We start from the raw sequence: 21,810 nt of genomic DNA on the forward strand, positions 1-21,810 counted from the left end.
GAAGGAGTCAAAGAATTCTCCAAAGCACCTGAAGGCAGGACAAGAAGCAACGGGTGGAAACTAATCAAGGAGAAGCAACTTAGAATTAAGGAGAAACTTTCTAACAGTGAGGACAATTAATCAGTGGAACTGACTGCCACCAGAAGTTGTGGGGGCTCCATCAGTGGAGGTTTCAAGAAGAGACCAGTTGTCTCAAATGGCATAGGGCCTCCTGTTTGAGCAGGGGGTTGGACTAGAAAACCTCCAAGGTCCTTTCCAGGTCTAATCTGATTGATTGATTGATTGATTGATATGAAGAATGGTTTCAGGAACTGAGTATGTAAAGTTTAACAAAAAGAAAAACTAGGGATGACATGATAGCATTATTCCAGTATTTGAGGGGCTGCCACAACGAAGGGGGGGTCAACCTATTCTCCAAAGCCCCTGAGGGCAGGACAAAAAACAATAGATGGAAGCTAATCAAGGAGAGAAGCAACCTGGATTTAAGGAGAAATTTCCAGACAGTAAGGACAATTAATCAGTGGTACTGTTTGCCTCCAGATGTTGTGGGTGTTCCAACACTGGAAGTTTTCAAGAGGAGACTGGACAACAGTCTGACCAGGATGGTATAAGATCTCATGCAAGATCATGCTAAGATGGCATGCATATGTCACTGGTGTTAACCACCGTAACATTTTTATCTTTAAAAGTCCCATATTGACAGTAAAATAACTGCCCAGACCGTAAAACAGCCACCCAGAATCATCGTACAAGCATACTAAAGAAATAAATCCCTTCTTTTTATAGTGTCCTTGGTGCGCTCTAAGTTGGGTGGTTTTCTTGCACACAATACCACTGATGATGTTACCTAGTTCGGTAATAAAAGATCTGCAAGAAATCAAGTGCAGAGAACACTAAGAATCCCACAGTCCTCCTCCTCCCAACCCCACTCCATTCTAGCACTGATGATGTTCCCTAGTTGGGTCATGAAACGTCTGCAAGAAAACCACCCAGCTCAGAGAGCACCAAGGACCCCCCAGTCCTCTTCCTCCTCCTTCTCTTCACCCCACTCCCTTCGATCACTGATGATGTTATCTAGGTTGGGGTTTTTTTTTGAATTTATATCCCGCCCTTCTCAGAAGACTCAGGGCGGCTTACATTGTGTAAGGCAATAGTCTCATCCTATTTGTATATTTATATACAAAGTCAACTTATTGCCCCCCCAACAATCTGGGTCCTTATTTTACCTACCTTATAAAGGATGGAAGGCTGAGTCAACCTTGGGCCTGGTGGGACTCGAGCCTGCAGTAATTGTAATTGCAGGCAGCTGTGTGTTAATAACAGGCTGCATTAGCCTGGTGAGCCACTTCCCAGCTAGTTGGGTCATGAAACTTCTGCAAGAAAACCACCAAGCTCAGAGAGCACCAAAGACTCCACAGTTCAACCCTGAGCTACAAACGTTCTCTTCTATTGGTAATTTTTTTTTTTAATCTACAAAAGAGTGTTTTCTTACACTTTTGCAGACATTTATCCCAGAACGTCAGAGGGATAGAGCAATTGACTGTCAACTTGCATACGGTCTCCTGGGTGACTCTTAATGACGAGGCGTAAACATTTTGACCGGAATTAGCCAAGGGGCATTTTGTAAAATCTTCTCCCTCTGCACAGCAGCCTCACCTTCAGAATTTTAACAACTACTTTTTCATTATTTGTGATGTTGATGGCTTCAAAGACTTCGCTATATTTGCCCCGGCCCAACTTTCGAACTAGTTGATAGTCGTCTTGATTCCTGTAAGACAAAAAAAAAAAAAAATACAAAGCAAGAGAATTAAAATTATTCACCAACCAAAAGCATTCTTGTGTTCAAAGAAATCACTCACTGCAGAAGGAGAACTGTTAGTCTGTAGTAGGGAAAAATCAGAGAAATCTGCCAGCATTCTTTTTCTGACTTAACATATCTTGTCCCAACTTTTAAAGATAACTGGACTTTCTGATCTTTCTTTAAGATGTTTTGTTTCTCATCTAAGAAGCTTCTTCGATTCTCCTGGTGATTGGCCTGAGTCTTTTTTCCTTTTTTGGCCTAAAGCAGGACTAGAACTCATCATCTCCTTGTGATCGGCCCAGAGTCATCAGGTAGACTTTTTTCCCTAAGACAGGACTAGAACTGCAGAAAAAATAATTGCTACCAACCTGCCTTCCATTGAAGACCTGTATACTGCACGAATCAAGAAGAGGGCCGTGAAAATATTTACAGAGCCCTTGCATCCTGGACATAAACTGTTTCAATTCCTACCCTCAAAACGATGCTATAGAGCACTGCACACCAGAACAACTAGACACAAGAACAGTTTTTTCCCGAAGGCCATCACTCTGCTAAACAAATAATTCCCTCAACACTGTCAAACTATTTACTAAATCTGCACTACTATTAATCCTCTCATCGTTCCCATCACCGATCTCTTTCCACTTATGACTGTATGACTGTAACTTTTTGTTGCTATCACTAAGGGTTAAATTGCAGCCTATGATCATTTGTGTTGTAAATGTTGTACCTTTGATGAACGTATTTTTTTCTTTTTCTTTTCTTTTGTGTACACTGTGAGCATATGCACCAAAACAAATTCCTCGTGTGTCCAATCACACTTGGCCAATAAATTCTATTCTATTCTATTCTATTTGTACCCTATCATTAAGTCTTGTACCTTATGATTCTTGATGAATGTATCTTGTCTTTTTATGTACACTGAGAGCATATGCACCAAAGACAAATTCCTTGTGTGTCCAATCACACTTGGCCAATAAAAAATTCTATTCATTCTATTCAACTCATCATCTCCTGGCGATTGGCCCAAAGTCACCCAGCCAGCTTCCCTGATGAAGGCAGAACTAGAACTCACTATTTCCTGGTGAGTGGTCCAGAATCACCCAGCTGACTTTTCTCCTTAAGACAAGACTAGAATTCAGGGTCTTCTGGTGATTGGTGTAAAATCACCCAGCCAGCTTTTATACCTAAAGTGGGATTAGAACTCACCGTCCAATTTTTTAGCCTGGTCTCTTAACCACTAGACCTTCTTATATATTTTTCCCGCTGTCAAAATCTAGACCAGTAACATGTGCCAGCAGGGACCACTGGTCAATTTAGACCAGGGGTCTCCAACCTTGGCAACTTTAAGATTTGTGGACTTCAACTCCCAGAGTTCCTCAGCCAGCAAAGCTGGCTGAGGGATTCTGGGATTTGAAGTCCACAAGTCTTAAAGTTGCCAAGGTTGGAGACCCCTGCTACATACCACCCCAGACAAGTGACTGTCCAGTCTCTTCTTTAAAACCTCCAATGCTCCAGTGAACATTCACAATTTCTGGAGGCAAGCTGTCAAATAGTTCTCAGTGTCAGGAAATTTCTCCTAAATTCAAGGTTGCTTCTCTCCTTGATTAGTTTCCATCATTTGCTTTTTGTCCTTGAGAAAAAGAAGTGCTTTCAGAATAGGTTGACAAACCCCCCCCCCCTCTGTGGCAGTCCCTCAAATATTGGAAGGCTGCTATCGTGTCTCCCCTGGTCCTTCTCTTCATTATATTAGAAATATCCAGTTCCTGCAACATCTCTCTTATGATTTAGCCTCTAGTCCCCTAAGTCTCTAAATAGTTTTCAGAAGCGACAGGATCGAGACCCAATGTTGTGCCTCGTCCTCCCTCCTCTCCTCAGCCGGGCCCCTCCTGTCTCCTCCCGGGCCTGCTATCAGACTCCGAGTCTGATAATGAAGATGAATGGCCTGTCATGCCTCCAGCCCCTGGCCCTGGCCCCGTGCCCGGAGAGGATGTCAGGAATGAACAAACAAACCACACTCATACGTGTGTTCCTTTGGCTCAGCCATCAGAGGAAGTCAGACACGGATTGGAATTACTCGGGCCTACTCCTTCTACCCCTCCCTTTCTCAAACAGCAGAAGACAATTCACAGTGGGAGGATCCTTGCTTCCGGAGATCTGAGAGGCGACGCCAGCAGAAGGAAGGGAGGGGCAGGCCTGGATAAATGCTGAGTCATGGAGCCACACCCCACAGCCTATATAAAGGACCTGCTTTTGGCATTCCAACTTTGAGTCAAGCAAAGTCTCAACTAGTTTGCTGAGGTCGCAACTTGGACTCCTGCATGCCCTGAGAAACCTCGGAGGAATATGGCAAAGCTGCAGAGGCTTCGTTGCCACGCCTGATACGGACTTCCTAGACCCGGTCGTCGGAGGGGGAGGGGGACACGACACCCAAGAGTGCAAGAACAAGGCCATAAAAGCCGAGTTGCAAACTCTCACAATCTCTCTGCCTAAATTTCCTTCGCACTGCAGCGGGGAGGTGATACAAAATAGAGGCGAGAGTGCTATATAGGGTGCTCTGAACTCCTGCTAGAAAGAGAAGATATACCTAACAGATGATGTGCCAATCAGGGCTTCCTTTTAACAGAGCAGCAGTGAATCAATGTTTCTTTCTTTTCCATTTTGCAGCAGCTAACAAGTTCTTCTCTGACCAATTATATTTTCTTATTTCTGAATTATTTCTGGCTCTGAAAGATCCCAGCTTCTCCACCACATGCACGGTTTTAGCCACAGAGGGATAAAAGCTTTTAAGTACGTGATGGATCCTTTTCAATGTTTGTGGGGAATGACGTCAGATGGGATGATATTGGGCCAATCACCAGGAGACGGTGAATTCTAGTCCCGCCTTAGGTATGGAAGCCGACTGGGTGAGTTTGGGCCAATCACCAGGAGACAGTGAGTTCTAGTCCCGCCTTAGGTATGGAAGCCAGTTGGGTGACTTTGGGCCAATCACCAGGAGATGATGAATTCTAATCCCACCTTTAGGAATGAAAGCAGGCTGGGTGACTTTGGGCCAATCACCAGGTGTTCTGGCTCCACCTGGTGGTGGAGTGGAGTGGCTCACATGGTTAGGGAAGGAGAAAAGAGGAAAGGAGAAAAGAGGAAAGAGAGGAGAGGGAAGAGAAAAATGGAAAAAGAAAACAGAACAAAGAAAAGAATGGGAGAAGAAAACAGAAGAGAGAAAAGAGAGGGGAGTGGAGGGGAGAGGCGATTATAAAATGGAGCAGAAAATAGAATAGAAAAGAAAATAGAACAGGATAAGGATAAGAATAAGGAACAGAACAGACTACAACACAGTCTTTTTAGCAGTTCCAAGAAGGCTCCACACCCATTTGCACCATTCAGGTGACCCTGAGGACACAGACCAACCGCCAAGTGGCTTCAATGTTGCTCTAAAAGGATGCAAATGACCAGCTGTCTGCACCGAGTAGAAATCCTTCCATTCCCCACCATCCAGTCAGAGCTGAAGAAGCTTCTTGGATGAGAAGCAAAACATCTTCAAAGAAAAACCAGAAAGTCCAGTTGCCTTTTCTCTGTCTCTCAATTTCTCTCTTCCTCCCTTTCTCCCTCCCTCCTATCCAGTCTTCATTTCATGGCATCGGGACAGTCTGGCTGGGAACGAAGGGAATGACATTCTTTATTTTCCTTGAAGATGTTTCCCTTCTTCTCATCCAAGGAGCTTCCTCAGTTCTTCAGTTTTGTGGTGGTTGTTCATCGCACTATTGTGTCTGTTGCAGCCCCCGAGCCGGGTCTCCTGGCTGAGAGTGACTCACAGAGTGAGGGGGAAGAGCCGACAGGGCTTCCCTCTGCGGGACCTTCCTCTCTGGCTCTGCTCCAGATTCCAGAGGCAGGCCAGGTGGAGGAGGAGGAGCTGATGTGGCCTCTTTCCCCCGACCCCTCCTCCTCCTCCCTGGCAGAGCTCCAAGAGCCAGCTGAGGAGAATCAATCTTGGCTAGATGCAAGGCAGCGACGCCGGGTGAAGCGTGCGCAGCAAAAGGAAGGAAAGGGCCGGCCCAGGGAATAATGAGTCACGGAGCCATACCCCACAGGGTATAAAAGGGGGTGGAGCTGCCATTGGGCTTCGTGACGGACAAAAACAGACTTTTGGGAGCTTTGGCTGTGCTATTTTGTGATTAAGACTTTGGCTTCTGTTTATTTCTGAACTGTAATTATGCTGGTCTGAGGAGAACTCGGCAGGCAATATATGTCGTCGGAGTAAATTGCTGGTAAAGAGTCAGCTCGCGTGTCTTTTTGGTTGTGGTTGGGAGGGGACAGAACACGCACAGTGCACCGGATGTTCAAACTGGATTCAACATTTTTGTTGTTACTATCACTATATATATATACATACACACGCACACACACACCGCCTGATTCCCAAAACCTGTGGGAGTTTTATTATTTGTTTTAATTATTCATTAAACAAAATTTAGATACGGCTAGATCTTGACTGACAACCATTTGTTTAGTAACTGTTACAATGGCACTGAACAAATGACTGTTTCATACTTATGACTGCTGCAGCATCCCCATAGTCACATGATCAAAATTCGGAAGTTTGGCCACTGACTCGTATTTATGACGGCTGCAGTGTCCCGGGATCATGAGATCCCCTTTTGCGACCTTCTGACAAGCGAAGTCCATGGGGGAGCCAGATTCATTTAACGACTGCACGATTCACTTAACAACTGCAGTGATTCACTTAACAAAGGGGCAAGAGAGGTGGAAAAATGTTATAAGTGGTTCAGAACTGAAGAAGCTTCTTGGATGAGAATAACGTCTTCTCATCTTCAAAGAAAAAACAAGGAAGTCCAGTTGCCTCCTGAAAAATGCACCTTTGGGACAACCATGACCTGGATGACAGAGAATCTCTATAGACGTTTAGCTATACAATTTGGGATGAAGACCCTTAAAATGGTGTGGGAGTAGGGATGGATTTCCAGAGGGAAACAAAATGCAGACTACAGGAACCATTTGCACCCCTCAGGTGACTCTGAGGACACAGATAAACCTGCAAGTCCTTCAACGACCCTCTAAAACAGCGGTTCTCAACCTGTGGGTCGCAACCCTGTTGGGGGTCGAATGACGATTTGCCAGGGGTCGTCTAAGACCATCGGAAATATGGGAAGTATACTTGCGAGTCGAAGAATCACGCTCCAATGGTTGACTCCACAAGCCAGCTCCAGGCTCTTCAAATCGCTAGCCGAATTCGGCTTCAGGCGCGATGAATTAAAAAAGAAATCTTGGCTCTGATGACTCCCTCTCAAGCCAGCTGCAATCACTCCCAATCGCTAGCCTAATCTGGCTTCAGGCGCCATAAACTTAATAGGGGAGGAGTCTCCGCTTTAATGCCTCCGTCCTCAAGGCAATCGCAAGCAGTTCAGATCGCTAGCCAATACGGCTTCAGGTGCGATAAATTCAAAACGAAAATAATTTTACGGTTGGGGTCGCCACATCGTGGGGAATTGTATTAAAGGGGTCGCAGCACTATAAAGGTTGAGAACCATTGCTCTAAAAGGAGGCGAATGGCCAGCTGTCTGCAAGGAATATAAATCCTTCCATTCCCCTCCATCCAGTCATAGCTGAAGAAGCTTCTTGGATGAGAAGTGAAACGTCTTCGAAAAACAAAAAAACAAGAAAGTCCAGTTGCCTCTTGAAAAAAAGCACCTTTGGAACAACCGTGACCTGGATGACTGTGAATCTCCATAGAACAGAATAGAATTCTAGAACAGAATAAAATCCAGCAGTGTTACAAGGCACCAAATAGCCAAACAGGCCAACCTGTAGACCAGGTACACTTACCCCCACTCCACCACATGCGACTCGTAATCCCAGTACTCCCGTGGTCTGTGTGTATTTACATCTGTGTAAACTCTGGCCCTGCTTGGAACAGGCCCCGACATGTCGGACAGGCTGGCAGGTGGAGCTGGGCTACGGATCTGGGCTTCGCGCTTCTTCCGGCTTCCGGATCAACACCCAGGATTGCCTCCGAATCTGAGTATGTTTTTTTTTCACTGCAAAGACAAAAAAGTGCAAGGATGCTGAAGAGAGGACTCGACGCTTCCAAGCTAGGTTGCAAAAAAGTTCCATATTTGTCTTAAAACTGAAGTTTTAAGTATCAAGGAGCCAGGCTAAAGCTTGTTATTAAAAGGGAAGGTTTTCTTCTGTGAAACATTTCCGCCGCTTAGAGTAGGAGTGCCCAACCTTGGTAATTGTTAAGACCTGAGGACTTCAGCTCCCAGAATTCCTCAGAGTGGTTGGGGAATTCTGGGAGCTGAAGGTCACGAGTCTTAAAATCGCCAAGTTTGGCCAACCTTGGTTGAGAGAAAGCAAGGGGTCTATTGCTCAATCTTTTCCATGTCATGCATCATAGGATGGATCGATAGTACATAAATAAGAGCTAGGGTTTATAAGTTCCACATTTTATTAAATACCCTGGCCATTCTAATTTGTTTCACCTTTAAAATGCTATTATTAGATCAATCCAACCCAACAGCCAAGTGCTGCTGAGTGGTCTGCACTTTATGCCACAGGAGTGATTCTAACCCCATTGATAGATTAGATAGATCGATGAGAGAGAGGGAGGGAGGGAGAGAATCGAATAACAGAGCTGGAAGGGACCTTGGGAGGTCTCCTTGATTCATATCCATCCGTTGCTTCTTTGTCCTGCCTTCAGGTGCTCCCTCTTCTTTGGGGCAGCCCCTGAGATATTGGAAGACTGCTATCATGTCTCCTGTAGTCCTTCTTTTCATCATTTCAGGGCTGGGAAGTGGCTCAACAGGCTAATGCAGTCTGTTATTAACACACAGCTGCCTCCAATTACAATTACTGCAGGCTGGAGTCCCACCAGGCCCAAGGTTGACTCAGCCTTCCATCCTTTATAAGGTAGGTAAAATGAGGACCCAGATTGTTGGGGGCTTTTAAGTTGACTTTGTATATAATATACAAATGGATGAGACTATTGCCTTACACAATGTAAGCCGCCCTGAGTCTTCTGAGAAGGGCGGGATATAAATTCAAATTTAAAAAAAATTAAACTAATCATACCCAATTTCTTTCTTTCTTTCTTTCATCTATCTATCTATCTATCTATCTATCTATCTATCTATCTATCTATCTATCTATCTATCTATCTATCTATCATCTAGATAACAGACAGACAGACAGACATGATAGCGAGAGAGATGTAATCAGTAGATAGGTGAAACGAATGATAGCCGATACATGATATATAGGACCACAACTAAGCCCAAAATTTCTGTGTCTACCTGAGAGTTGTTACGTGAGTTTTGCCCCATTTTATGACCTTCCTTGCCACAGACGTTAAGTGAATCACTGCAGTTGTTAAGTTAGTAACCTGGCTGTCGTCCCCCCCCATTGACTTTGCTGATCAGAAGGTCGCAAAAGGGGATCAGGTGACCCCGGGAACACTGCAACCGTCATAAATACGAGTCAGTCGACAAGCTTTTGAATTTTGATCACGTGACTCTGGGGATGCAGCAACGGTCATAAGTGTGAAAAATGGTCATAGGCCACTTTTTTCAGTGCCGTTATAACTTTGAACGGTCACTAAATGAACTGTTGGGGAGTCAAGGACTGCTAGTCGTTCCCAACTCTAGGGGGCGGTGCTCATCTCCGTTTCAAAGCCGAAGAGCCAGCGCTGTCCGAAGACGTCTCCGTGGTCATGTGGCCGGCATGACTCAACGCCAAAGGCACACGGAACGCTGTTCCCTTCCCACCAAAGGTGGCCCCTATTTTTTCTACTTGCATTTTTTACGTGCTTTCGAACTGCTAGGTTGGCAGAAGCTGGGACAAGGAACGGGAGCTCACCCCGTTACGCGGCACTAGGGATTCAAACCGCTGAACTGCCGACCTTCAATGTATGTATTTATTTATTTTATTTATTTATTTATTAAATTTTTATACCGCCCTTCTCCCGAAGGACTCAGGGCGGTGTACAGCCAAAAGTAAAACACAAGATATATACAATTAAAACAACAATTAAAACATAGCAGATTATAAAAGGCTGATAATTAAAATTAAAATTTTAAATTTTAAAATATTAAAAAAAAAACCAAATTAAAATTCAACACTATTATGCCAGTCCTGCTTGAATAAATAAGTGTGTTTTGAGCTCACGACGGAAGGTCCGAAGATCAGGCACTTGACGTAGGCCAGGGGGAAGTTCATTCCAGAGCGTCACTGCCCCCACAGAGAAGGCCCTACTCCTGGGGGCCACCAGCCGACACTGTATATACGTGTGTGTGTGTGTGTGTGTGTGTGTGTGTGTGTGTGTGTGTGTGTAGGTAGATATATCTGTGTGGATGTGTGTGCATACACAATCTTCTTTCTTTTGCATTTTATTATCATTTATTATAGGTGGCTGGATGGAGTAACTGAAGCGGTAGGCATGAGTTTAAATGGACTCCCGAGGATGGTAGAGGACAGGAAGGCCTGGAGGAATGTTGTCCATGGAGTCACGATGGGTCGGACACAACTTTGCAACTAACAACAACAATCATTAACTCTTTATTCTGTAATTTCTGCACAGTAATTCTACACACTGGTCTCTGAGCGATTAAAGATTAGCACTGAGTTACATAAACAGATATTTGCAGATAGATCGATAGATATTTTTCTTCCATCTCTCAGCCACGGCAGCCATTCAAGTTTGACATTCCCTGCCCTATGCAGGATCTGCAATAACTCGTGTACCCAACGGCAAAGAGAGACAGATAGTAACGGTTTAAGGTCTTGCTCATCCCCAACTCCTCCCCACCACCACCAGATCTGGGCATTTTACCCATCCCTACCTCCGTTCCCGTTTCACCATGACCCAGAGCTCCACCAAAGTTAATTTTGGCAGCACATCGTACTGGGTGGCTGGGACGATGTAAACTATAAGGAAGCTTCAGCGGGGATGTGCAAAACGTTCTGGGTTTGTTTGTTTGTTTTTTTCCTTGCACGCCTCACGGACCTGGCGTGCTTTGAGGGCAGGGCGAGAGATTTTTCTGAGAACCGATGACCCATTTTCTGTTCTGCGAAAGGGATCGCTCTCGCTTATGGCACGATCCATCACGAGAACGCCACGATCTGCACCCGTTTATACATTAACAGAGCTGGAAGGGACCTTGTAGATCATCTAGTCCAACCCCCACTCGCCCAAGCAGGAGACCCGGATGGTAGTCCCGTCTCTTCTTGACAGCCTCCTGAAAGGTAGATAATGGATGGAGACAGAGATTTATAGAAAGAGAGAGAGAGAGAAGGAAGGGATATCTTTTAAAAACTACAGAGATGGGTAGCTTTTAAAAAATAGAGGGAGAAGAAGATAGTATCTCTTTAAAATCAGACAGACTGACTGACTGATTCTTGGGGGTCAGGTAGAAAGAAGTCCTGATGATGTGAGAATACCAACTTGCCTTCCATTGAGGACCTGTATACTGCACGAATCAAGAAGAGGGCCGTGAAAATATTTACAGACCCCTCACATCCTGGACATAAACTGTTTCAACTCCTACCCTCAAAACGACGCTATAGAGCACTGCACACCAGAACAACTAGACACAAGAACAGTTTTTTCCCGAAGGCCATCACTCTGCTAAACAAATAATTCCCTCAACACTGTCAGACTATTTACTGAATCTGCACTACTATTAATCGTCTCATAGTTCCCATCACCAATCTCTTTCCACTTATGACTGTATGACTGTAACTTTGTTGCTGGCAATCCTTATGATTTATATTGATATATTGACCATCAATTGTGTTGTAAGTGTTGTACCTTGATGAAGTGTTGTACCTTTTCTTTTATGTACACTGAGAGCATATGCACCAAGACAAATTCCTTGTGTGTCCAATCACACTTGGCCAATAAAATTCTATTCTATTCTATTTCTGGATCCCCCTGCCAGTCCCTCAGGAATCTCTTTTTTGGTTGGATGGCTCTGAGTGGGGTTTTTTTGTTTGTTTGCTTTAGATCTGTTAAGCAATTAAGAGATTGCCCATCCCTGCTCTTTTGTTCTACACCCATTTCTCCTGCTTCCGATTTCCAGAAGCTGTGGGCTCCGTCATCCATTATTCAGCCTACCCGCCAAAGCAAAATTCTGCTCTTCCCATCTCCAGCGCCTTTGTGGTGGTTAGGGCTGCATCACGGTTGTGTTGATTTTGGGGGCAGGGGGCGGGAAGGGGCGTGGCCAGCTCAACATCACCTGTATGTGGGGGGGAGGACCTGTGGAGGATCAAGCACTCTGATCTCCGTTTTCGGCTGGGACGGCCTCCTGCAACCCTCTGTCAGTGAAAACGTGCGGCCCTCCCGAGCTCCATTTTCACTGGCAGAAGCACTGCAGGCCGGCCCTTCACTGTTTCCAGGGAGGCCCTGCGGGTCAGATCTCAGCACCCTTAGATCTAAAGCAACCTTAGGATCCAGAGAGCTGCAAGTGCTTTGCTTGGGGTGTGTGTGTAAAATGCTTCTGCTCATAAAATGTATAAACCCTACGGCCGTGATGGCTAAACTTTTTGCCTTCGTGTGCCGGGGTACGCGTGCCCACACCTGTAATTCTATGCGCCCCACATGTGATACACACACACACACCCGCTCCTGGCACACAATGGCCTGGTAGGCTTGTTTTTCTCTCTCACCTGGCTCCAGAGCATAGAATAGAATATAATTTTTTTATTGGCCAAGTGTGATTGGACACACAAGGAATTTGTCTTGGTGCAGATGCTCTCAGTGTACATAAAAGAAAAGATACCTTCATCAAGGTACAACATTTACAACACAAATGATGGTTATAGGGTACAAATTTAACACTTAATGATACAACACTTAATGATAATCATAGAAGAGAATTTTTATTGGCCAAGTGTGATTGGACACACAAGGAATTTGTCTTGGTGCAGATGCTCTCAGCGTACATAAAAGAAAAGATACCTTCATCAAGGTCAACATCTCTCTCATTTGGCTCCAGACCCTCTCTAGGAGTCTGGGGAGGACGAAAACAGCACCTTTTCCAACTTCCAGCCCCACCAGAAGTTAGCAAGTGGGTCGTTTTCGGCCTCTGGAGGACCTCTGGGGGAGGGTGGGGAAGTCCATTTTCACCCTCCCCAGACTCCTAGAAAGGCTCTGGAGCCAGGTGAGAGAGAAAAACGGGCCTTCCCCACCACCACCCCAAGGCCCCCCCGGAGGCAGGAAACAACATGTATCCCTACTTCTGGTGGGCCCAAGAGGCCCGAAAATCAGCTGGCCGGCGCACACATGTGAGCTGGAACTGAACTCGCGTGCCCGCTGATATGGCTACGTGTGCCACCTGTAGCACGCATGCCATAGGTTCGCCATCACGGCCCTATGGGTTCTGTTCCATTTCCGTTCTTGAAAGGTATTCCGTTCAAAACCGGACACTGATGATATCCCCTAGTTGGGTCATGAAAGGTCTGCAAGAAAGCAACCAAACTCAGAGAGCACCAAGGACCCCACATTCGTCATCCTCCTCCTCCTCCTGTCTCTGCAAACCAGGTGGATAAAAATTGATTATTTTTTAAAAACCATTTTTTTGTTTAAATCGGATTTTTTTTTGGATGTTCCTCCAATTTATTTTCATCAAATGGTTATGGAGTAAAAAAATCTATCCCCGAGGAGATACACCTGGTGGGACCCAGAAGAAGGGCCTTCTCCGTGGTGGCTCCCTCTCTCTGGAACATCATTTGCCCCAAAAGATTAGAACGGCTCCCACTCTAACACTCATCCAGAAGGCGCTGAAGATCTGGTTCTGCCAGCGGGTCTGGGAAACCCAGAGTGGGATCAGGGAGCCCATTAAATGCTTAGTGTGATCTGGTGTCACCGGGTGGGGAAGTATAGTACAGTGGTTCTCAACCTTTATAGTGCTGCGATGTGGCGACCCCAACCGTAAAATTATTTTCGTTTTGAATTTATCGCGCCTGAAGCCGTATTGGCTAGCGATCTGAACTGCTTGCAATTGCCTTGAGGACGGAGGCATTAAAGCAGAGACTCCTCCACTATTAAGTTTATCGCGCCTGAAGCCAGATTAGGCTAGCGATTGGGAGCGATTGCAGCTGGCTTGAGAGGGAGATATCAGAGCAAAGATTTCTCTCTTTTTTAATTCATCGCGCCTGAAGCCGAATTCGGCTAGCGATTTGAAGAGCCTGCAGCTGGCTTGTAGAGTCAACCATTGGAGCGCGATTCTTCAACTTGCAAGTATACTTCCCATATTTCCGATGGTCTTAGGTGATCCCTGGCAAATCGTCATTCGACCCCCAACGGGGTTGTGACCCACAGGTTGAGAACCGCTGGTATAGTATAATATAGTATAGTATTAGTATTATTGTATAGTATTAGTATTATAGTGTAGTATTAGTATTCGTATTTGTATTAGATGTAGTATAGTATAATATAGTATAGTATAGTATTAGTATAGTATAGTACAGTACAGTACAGGGGTCTCGAACCTTGGCAACTTTAAGACTTGTGGACTTCAATTCCCAGAATTCCTCAGCCGGATTCTGGGAGTTGAAGTGCACAAGTCTTAAAGTTGCCGAGGTTGGAGACCCCTGCTATAGTATAGTAATTTATTTGATTTTTATTAGTTTTATTGTTTTAAATGAGGCTTTATATTCTGTAGGCCGCCTTGAGTCACCCTGGGTGAATAGGCGGCAATATAAATTCAATAAATATTTAGTTTAGTCAGCATGAAGTGGAGCTTAGTTATGCATCATGAGGCTGTATATTCTGCAATGTTTACATTTTTGGGTAAACCCGTTCAATGAATCCAAGCTCTACAAGCTGAGATAACGTGCACAGCATTGATGCATTCACACAATTTCACGGTAACCATGAGACCGATCATAAAACGAAGTTCAGGAATATTCCTTTATCCCCTTGTTTTGCAAATCTATGTACACTACAAACCGTATGACTGTTGGAAGAGAAATGCATCGGTACCACCAGGCTCGAAGTGCGAGGAGGAAGGGCAAGCGGTAAAAAATGAAAGTGAAACCTTTTAAGCAGCTTATAAATATATTAAACAGCACCTGTCATTTCAGATCCATCATGGCAGCGGCTGTTAGAGAGCATCCACTCATCTGCTGCCTGCCATGTCCCTCACTTTGTTGTGTCCCTACCGTATCACCAGCTGTCCCCTTTTTTTTTTTATTTGCATTTATATCTCGCCCTTCTCCGAAGACTCAGGGGGGCTTACACTATGTCAAGCAATAGTCTTCATCCATTTGTATATTATATACAAAGTCAGCTTTTATTGCCCCCAACAATCTGGGTCCTCATTTTACCTACCTTATAAAGGATGGAAGGCTGAGTCAACCTTGGGCCTGGTGGGACTTGAACCTGCAGTAATTGCAAGCAGCTGCTGTTAATAACAGACTGTCTTAACAGTCTGAGCCACTCAAGGACCAATGAAGTGACTGGGACTGTCAGTGAGTCAACAGCAAGTCAGAGGAAGAGCAGCTGCTGCGGAACAGAGATGACGGTTACTCTTTAACAATGATGATTTGAAATCACTGTTTTACTAGTGATTTAAATTGTGATTTAAAATCGACTTGATTTGGGCTGCGGTGTGGCTCAGGCTGTAAGAAGCCTGTTATTATCCCAAGCTGCCTGCAATTACTGCAAGTTCTAGTCCCACCAGGCCCAAGGTTGACTCAGCCTTCCATCCTTTATAAGGTAGGTAAAATGAGGACCCAGATTCTTGGGGGCAATAAGTTGACTTTGTATATAAATATACAAATAGAATGAGACTATTGCCTTACACAATGTAAGCCGCCCTGAGTCTTCGGAGAAGGGCGGGATATAAATGTAAATAAATAAATAATAAATAATTTAAATCAAATCCACCCTGCTGCAACCCCACCCCCCATCTTCTAGCACCGATGATGCTACCTAGCTGGGTCATGAAATACCTGCAAGAAAGCAAGAAAACAACAAAGCTAAGAGAACACCAAGGACCCCCACAGCCCCTCCCCACCCACTCCTCCCCTTTGCAAACCCTTCTCCCTTCTAGCACTGATCATGTTGCCTAGCTGGGACATGAAACGTCTGCAAGAAAACAACCCAGATCAGAGACCACCCAGGACCCCTCATTTGAACCCTGAGCTACAAATACTCTCCTTTATAAGGGGGGGGGGAATAATAACTGGGAGTTATTTTAAGCCTTTTTTTTTTTTTTAACAAATCTAGGTGTACATGTTGGGTTGAGAGAGCTCAAAATATGTTACGCCCTCCACTGGAGCTCTTTTTAAATGTTAAAAGTATTCCGCAGTGGTGTGGAATATTCCCTGTTTCACAGAGGTCTATTATTTGCAAGGAAAAGAGAAAAAGGCCATGACTGCAGGAAAAAAAAAGAGAAGGAACCAAAGAATGGAAACCAAACACATGCTCCATGGTTTCAGAGATTCTGGATAGTTTTGTGCAGCGACGGCAGAAACATGGAGGCCATGTTGGTTTGGCATTACGTTTCTCATAAATGCAGCTTCCAGCTATTAATTTCTGCAAATATAGACTTCGTTTAGTGTCCGTTACAACAGCACTGAAAAATGTGACTTACGGCCATTTTTCACACTTGCGAACATGCAACATCCCGGTGGTCACGTGATCAAAATTCAAACACCTGGCAGTCGATTCACATTTATGACGGTCACAGCGTCCCGGGATCAATGTGACCCCCCTCATTTGCGACCTTAACAAGTTTGGGGCTCAATTGTCTCACTTAACCACATAAATGTGGGGGGCTCAATTGTGGTCGTACGTCAAGGACTATCTACATCTCAATTTAGATCAGGGTATGATCATCAATAATCCAATTATATTCTACAGATCAGGGGTCTCCAACCTTGGCAGCTTTAAGCTTGGCGGACTTCAATTCCCAGAATTCCCCAGCCAGCAAAGCTGGGAGTTGAAGTCCGCCAAGCTTAAAGTTGCCAAGATTGGAGACCCCTGCTTTAGATGGTTGGGACTACCACCCCCATAAGGAGGAGCCAGCTGAAGACTCGGAGAGCCTCCCCTAGATTTTCCTAAAAAGGCTAAAAATGGCTAAAAAAATGTTAAAACTTCCTTTTTCTCCTTCCACGCAAAGCAGACCCATATTTCTGTACCCAATTTATCTGACACTTATGTTTTAAAAGTTATCACCTCCCACCTTTGGAAGGGAAGATGTGAGAAAAGCGACTAAATATATAAAAGCCACATTTCCCCCCCCCCCAAGAAAAAAAAAAAACCCTCACAAGATATTTAGAAACCCTCCTCCCAAATATTCTACCTCTGTGAACAAGTTTTCCTGAATTTGCACCATAAATGCAAGGAGCGTTGCTTGTCATCTCTCCAACCGGGTGTGAAGAAGCGGCTCTCGCAAAACGTCTTGACTCATCCCAGGGGGAATATCACACTCACCCGGATCGTATTTTATGGTCAGCGGGGACCAATAATTCAGAGGCACAACTACCGGGGCCAGGGCCAAAATCGGTTATACAGGCAGTCCTAAAAACCTCCAAGTGGCCTCAACGTCTCTCTAAAAGATTGCAAATGACCAGCTGTCTGCAAGGAGTATAAATCCTTCCATTCCCCACCATCCAGAGCTGAAGAAGCTTCTTGGAGGAGAAGTGAAACATCTTCAAAGAAAAACCCAGAAAGTCCAGTTGCCTCTTGAAAAAAAAAGCAACTTTGGGACAACCGTTTTTCACACTTATGACCATTTCACCATCCCCATTTGGTCATGCGTTCAAAATTCAGACGCCTGGCAACAGACACACGTTTATGACGGTTGCAGGGTCCCGGGGTCATGTGATCCCCTTTTGCGAACCTTCCGACAAGCAAAATCCGCAAGGAAACCAGATTCACTTAACAATTTAACTACTGACTAATTTAACAACTGCAGTGATTCACTTAACAAAATGCGGCAAGAAAAGTCGTAAAAGCAGGCAAAACTCACTTAACAAATTTCTCACTTAGCAACTTAAATTTTGGGCTCCGTTGTGGTCGTAAGTCGAGGACTACCCGTATTGCTGAACAGGGAGTCCTTTGACTGTCCTTATGACAGTAATTGTGCCCGCTATTACGGTCGTGGTGGGGAAATAAGTCGCCACGTGGCCACGACTGATTTTTCAACTTTTCTGAAGTGGTGGTTAAGCCAACAAGACAATTATAACATGGCCCTTAAGTGAAGCCACCATTTGCTATAAGTCAGGCGTTTGCAAACTTGGCAACTTTTAAGACTTGTGGACTTCAACTCCCAGAATTCCCCAGCCAGAGGAATTCGTGCAAAGTAAATCCTTGCAATATAATGGGAGAATCTCGGCGCTCGGAAAAGAGAAACCTTTAGATTGACAGCAGACTGCAGCGCAACCTTGCAATTACTCACCAGGGAGAGGGGAGAAAAAAACCCATTCCTCCCGTGATTAATTCACCAAAGGTAAATTTAGGCCAGGCCTTCAATTTTCACTCTCAACATTTAGTGTTTTACTACAAGGGGTCCCCAACCTTTGGGCTGTGGCCCGTTTGGAACTGGGGGCAAAGAATAGAATAGAATAGAATAGAATAGAATAGAATAGAATAGAATAGAATAGAATAGAATAGAATAGAATAGAATTTTTATTGGCCAAGTGTGATTGGACACACAAGGAATTTGTCTTGGTGCATAGGCTCTCAGTGTACATAAAAGAAAAGATACCTTCATCAAGGTACAACATTTACAACACAATTGATGGTCAATATATCAATATAAATCATAAGGAAGTACACGCAGCTCCACTTGTGAGAGCGAGCCTGCGCACGCACAGCTCCAATTTGTGTGAGCAGCATGTGTGCCCATCCCTCGCACAAATGGAGCTGCCACATGCTCGCCCGCCCGCTCACACGTAACTGTTCTCTCTCTCTCCCCCGCCCACCTCTGCCCGCCAGCCCACAAAAGCCGGAAAGTTCAGGGATCTCTGTTTTACTACAATTTCATTTTTTCTACTTATCCTACCGTGTTTCCCTGAAAATACAACCTACTCCGAAAGTAAGTTTGATTTTTTACATGTGAGTCCAATATAAGCCCTACCCTGAAAATAAGCCCTAATTAAGACCTCCCACCCACCCACTCCAGGGTGGGGGTGCGGGTGGGGGTACAGCTACCCTACTATTTACCTTCAAGACAGTTGCAGCCAGGCCTCGCACACCCCGACACCTGCCTTGCCAGACCCTTTCTTCTGCAGCCAACAGGTTTTCCTGAAGGCCTCTATAGCCGATAACAGAGCTCCAGATCGATCCGGAGCTCTGTTATCGGCTGTCGAGGCCTCCAGGACTTCTGCTGGCTGCAGAAGTAGTTCCTGAAGGCCTCCGACAGTGAAGAGGAGGCCGGGGGCAACACATGCAAGTGAGGTGTGTCAGGGCTATGAGCCACTGTGGGTGCAGTGGTTGGAGTGCTGTACTGCAGTCTACTTCTGCTGACTGCTGGCTGCCTGTAATTTGGCAGTTCAAATCCCACCAGGCTCCAGGTGGACTCAGTCTTCCATCCTTCTGAGGTGGGTAAAATGGGGACCCCAGACTGTTGGCGGCAAGAGGTGAAGCGGTATATAAGTCTAAGGGCTGTTGCTATTCCCCCCTCGAAAATAATGGCATTTTTTTGGTGGCAAATATATATGTCAATAAGGGCGGGTTTCCAAATGGCTGGTAGGCGGGAGGTATCATCTCGTTTGTTCATGCTGTGTGGGCGTTTTTCTACCAGCCATTTGGAAACCCGCCCTTATTGACAAACAAGTCCCTAACACGAGGAATTACACCAGACCCACACTCACGAGGTCCACACAGGATGTCACCACCACACATCCACCCAGAAAGCAGACCCAAACCCACACTGATCAGGAAGCACGACCAAGGACCAGAAGCCAGACCGCAGCTGCAACAGTAGCCATTTCAAACCCCTCCAATCCATACATGCAGCAGACTGACACCCACTATGAAGATGTAGCACGACCACGACCACGAAGCCAAACAACAGCAATGCAGCTCACCAGCTCAAATCCCCCTGCAACTCAGACTAATCTGAGCACAACCAAGCCCCCACCAACACAGGACACACCCCCATCCAATCAGAGCACAAAAAACCCCCATCCAATCAGAGCACAGCCAAGCTCCCACCCAATCAGTTCAAACCCCCACTAGCAGTTAAAAAGGAAGAAACAGCTGCAATCACACATTGCTCCCAGAAGCACGAAGCTGAAGCCTGAAGATGATAAATGAGACTTCGTCGAAACATCGCCAAGACACTTCCAATTTTACACGGGAGAAAACCCGAACAACCAAAGACCTACATACAAACACCCGCGAAAACCTCAGAAAACAAATATATATATATATATATAAATAAAACAGGGTCTTATTTTTGGGGAAACATGATATTATTGGATACCCAAACCCCCATTTTTAATTGTATATGTATTGGTTTGGTTTTAATTGTATATGTATTGTGTTTTATCTTTGGCTATACACCGCCCTGAGTCCTTCGGGAGAAGGGCGGTATAAAAATTTAATAAATAATAATAATAATTTTTGGCACAAATGTTCTTTTAACTGAAGTATACCTTTTTGATGTTCTTTTAAAAAAACACATAACACAACCAAGTCAGAAACATAGTCAACAGTATGAAGTAAATTCTATAATGGTTACTTCATGAAAAGAAGCAGTTTTCAGGGAAAATCCATGCCCAACTGGCAACCTCCCTCGGCTCTTAATTTAGTTGGCATCGCCATACCAATCCTGGCTGCAGTTGAAAAACTTTTTGGAAAAAAACTGGTAAAGCAGGAATGGCGCTGAACAGATGTTATAAAACCCCTCCTAGTTCTTCTAAGGGTAAGTTTAAATAAACTTGGTTTATGTGCAACCTAATCCTGAATTGGTTTACAAAGAACCACCTTGTAAAGCTGGATTGTTTGAGGAAACTCAATTTAAATTCAAGTCAGGAAACTGAATACAGGTAGTTTTCAACTTACAACCGCTCATTTAGTGACTGTTTTTGGGGAAATGGAAAAAAACGACTTACGACTGTTTTTTCACACCACCGTTGACTGCAGGATCCCCATGGCCACATGATTCAAAATTCAGACGCTTGGCAACTGGCATGTACTTGTGACGGTTGCTGCGTCCCAAGGTCACGTGATCGATCTCCTTTTGCGACCTTTTGGACAAGCAAACTCAACGGGGAAGCCGGAGTCATTTAACAGCCGGGTTACTAACTTAAATCCACTGCAGCGTTTCATTTCACAACTGTGGCAAGAAAGGTTGTAAAAGGGGGTGAAGCTTAGCGACAGAAATGTGGGTCGCTCAATTGTGGTCGTAAGTCAAGGACTACCTGTAGGCATCCCAACGGCAACACAATTGACCTGCTTGGGAGCCAACCTTCTCCACAAATAACTTTAAAAAGCTGAATTTACCTGTTATTCACATTTTCCTTTGCTTGGCTGCACAGATTAAGGTTATGATTACTTTGAAAATAAGCCAACAGACGGTCTCAGCTCTCCCTGTTTGTCTGAGAGTTTGACAGTTTCTAGAATACAATAGTGCTTTTATAAAATCTATTTATCTATCTGTCAGGTTTTTAAACTGCCCATCTCTCCCACAGAGGGACTCTGTGGGGTAAAAAGTGACTTAACAACTGTCTCAGGCTCAAAAATTTAACAAAAATCTTAGGCTCAATTGTGGTTCTAAGTCGAGAACTACCTGTACTTCATTAATAATTGGGGGGGCAGGGTTAATATTTTATTATTTTTATTTCTTTCATGTGCTGTTTTTATATCCCTTTAAGCCGCCTTGAAGTCAGCAGCAATATGAATTTTCTAAATAAATTATTAAATTAAATTAAATTAAAGAGGCCAGTAATTTTGCTTTTTCCTACCACAAGAATGAACAAATCGCAAACCACCCAAAGAATTCCATGAACAAATCTCCTCTTTTGAGTTCTTCAACCAAATC

The 21,810-nt window shown here is 44.7% G+C and overlaps 1 protein-coding gene across 1 annotated transcript in view; it reads right to left on the reverse strand.

Moving 5' to 3' along the window:
- CSNK2A1 (casein kinase 2 alpha 1) overlaps positions 1-21,810 on the reverse strand; it is a 53,345-nt gene that overhangs the window by 23,602 nt on the left and 7,933 nt on the right. Inside the window, exons 2-3 of the mRNA XM_058177201.1 lie at positions 7,643-7,854; positions 1,657-1,768 (exon numbers count right to left, since the gene is read on the reverse strand). Coding sequence (XP_058033184.1) covers positions 1,657-1,768; positions 7,643-7,743 — 213 coding nt within the window. The 5' untranslated portion in view covers positions 7,744-7,854. The remainder of the gene's footprint in view (positions 1-1,656; positions 1,769-7,642; positions 7,855-21,810) is intronic.

Source organism: Ahaetulla prasina, chromosome 3, assembly GCF_028640845.1.
Source record: "Ahaetulla prasina isolate Xishuangbanna chromosome 3, ASM2864084v1, whole genome shotgun sequence".
NCBI classification, from domain to species: domain Eukaryota; kingdom Metazoa; phylum Chordata; class Lepidosauria; order Squamata; family Colubridae; genus Ahaetulla; species Ahaetulla prasina.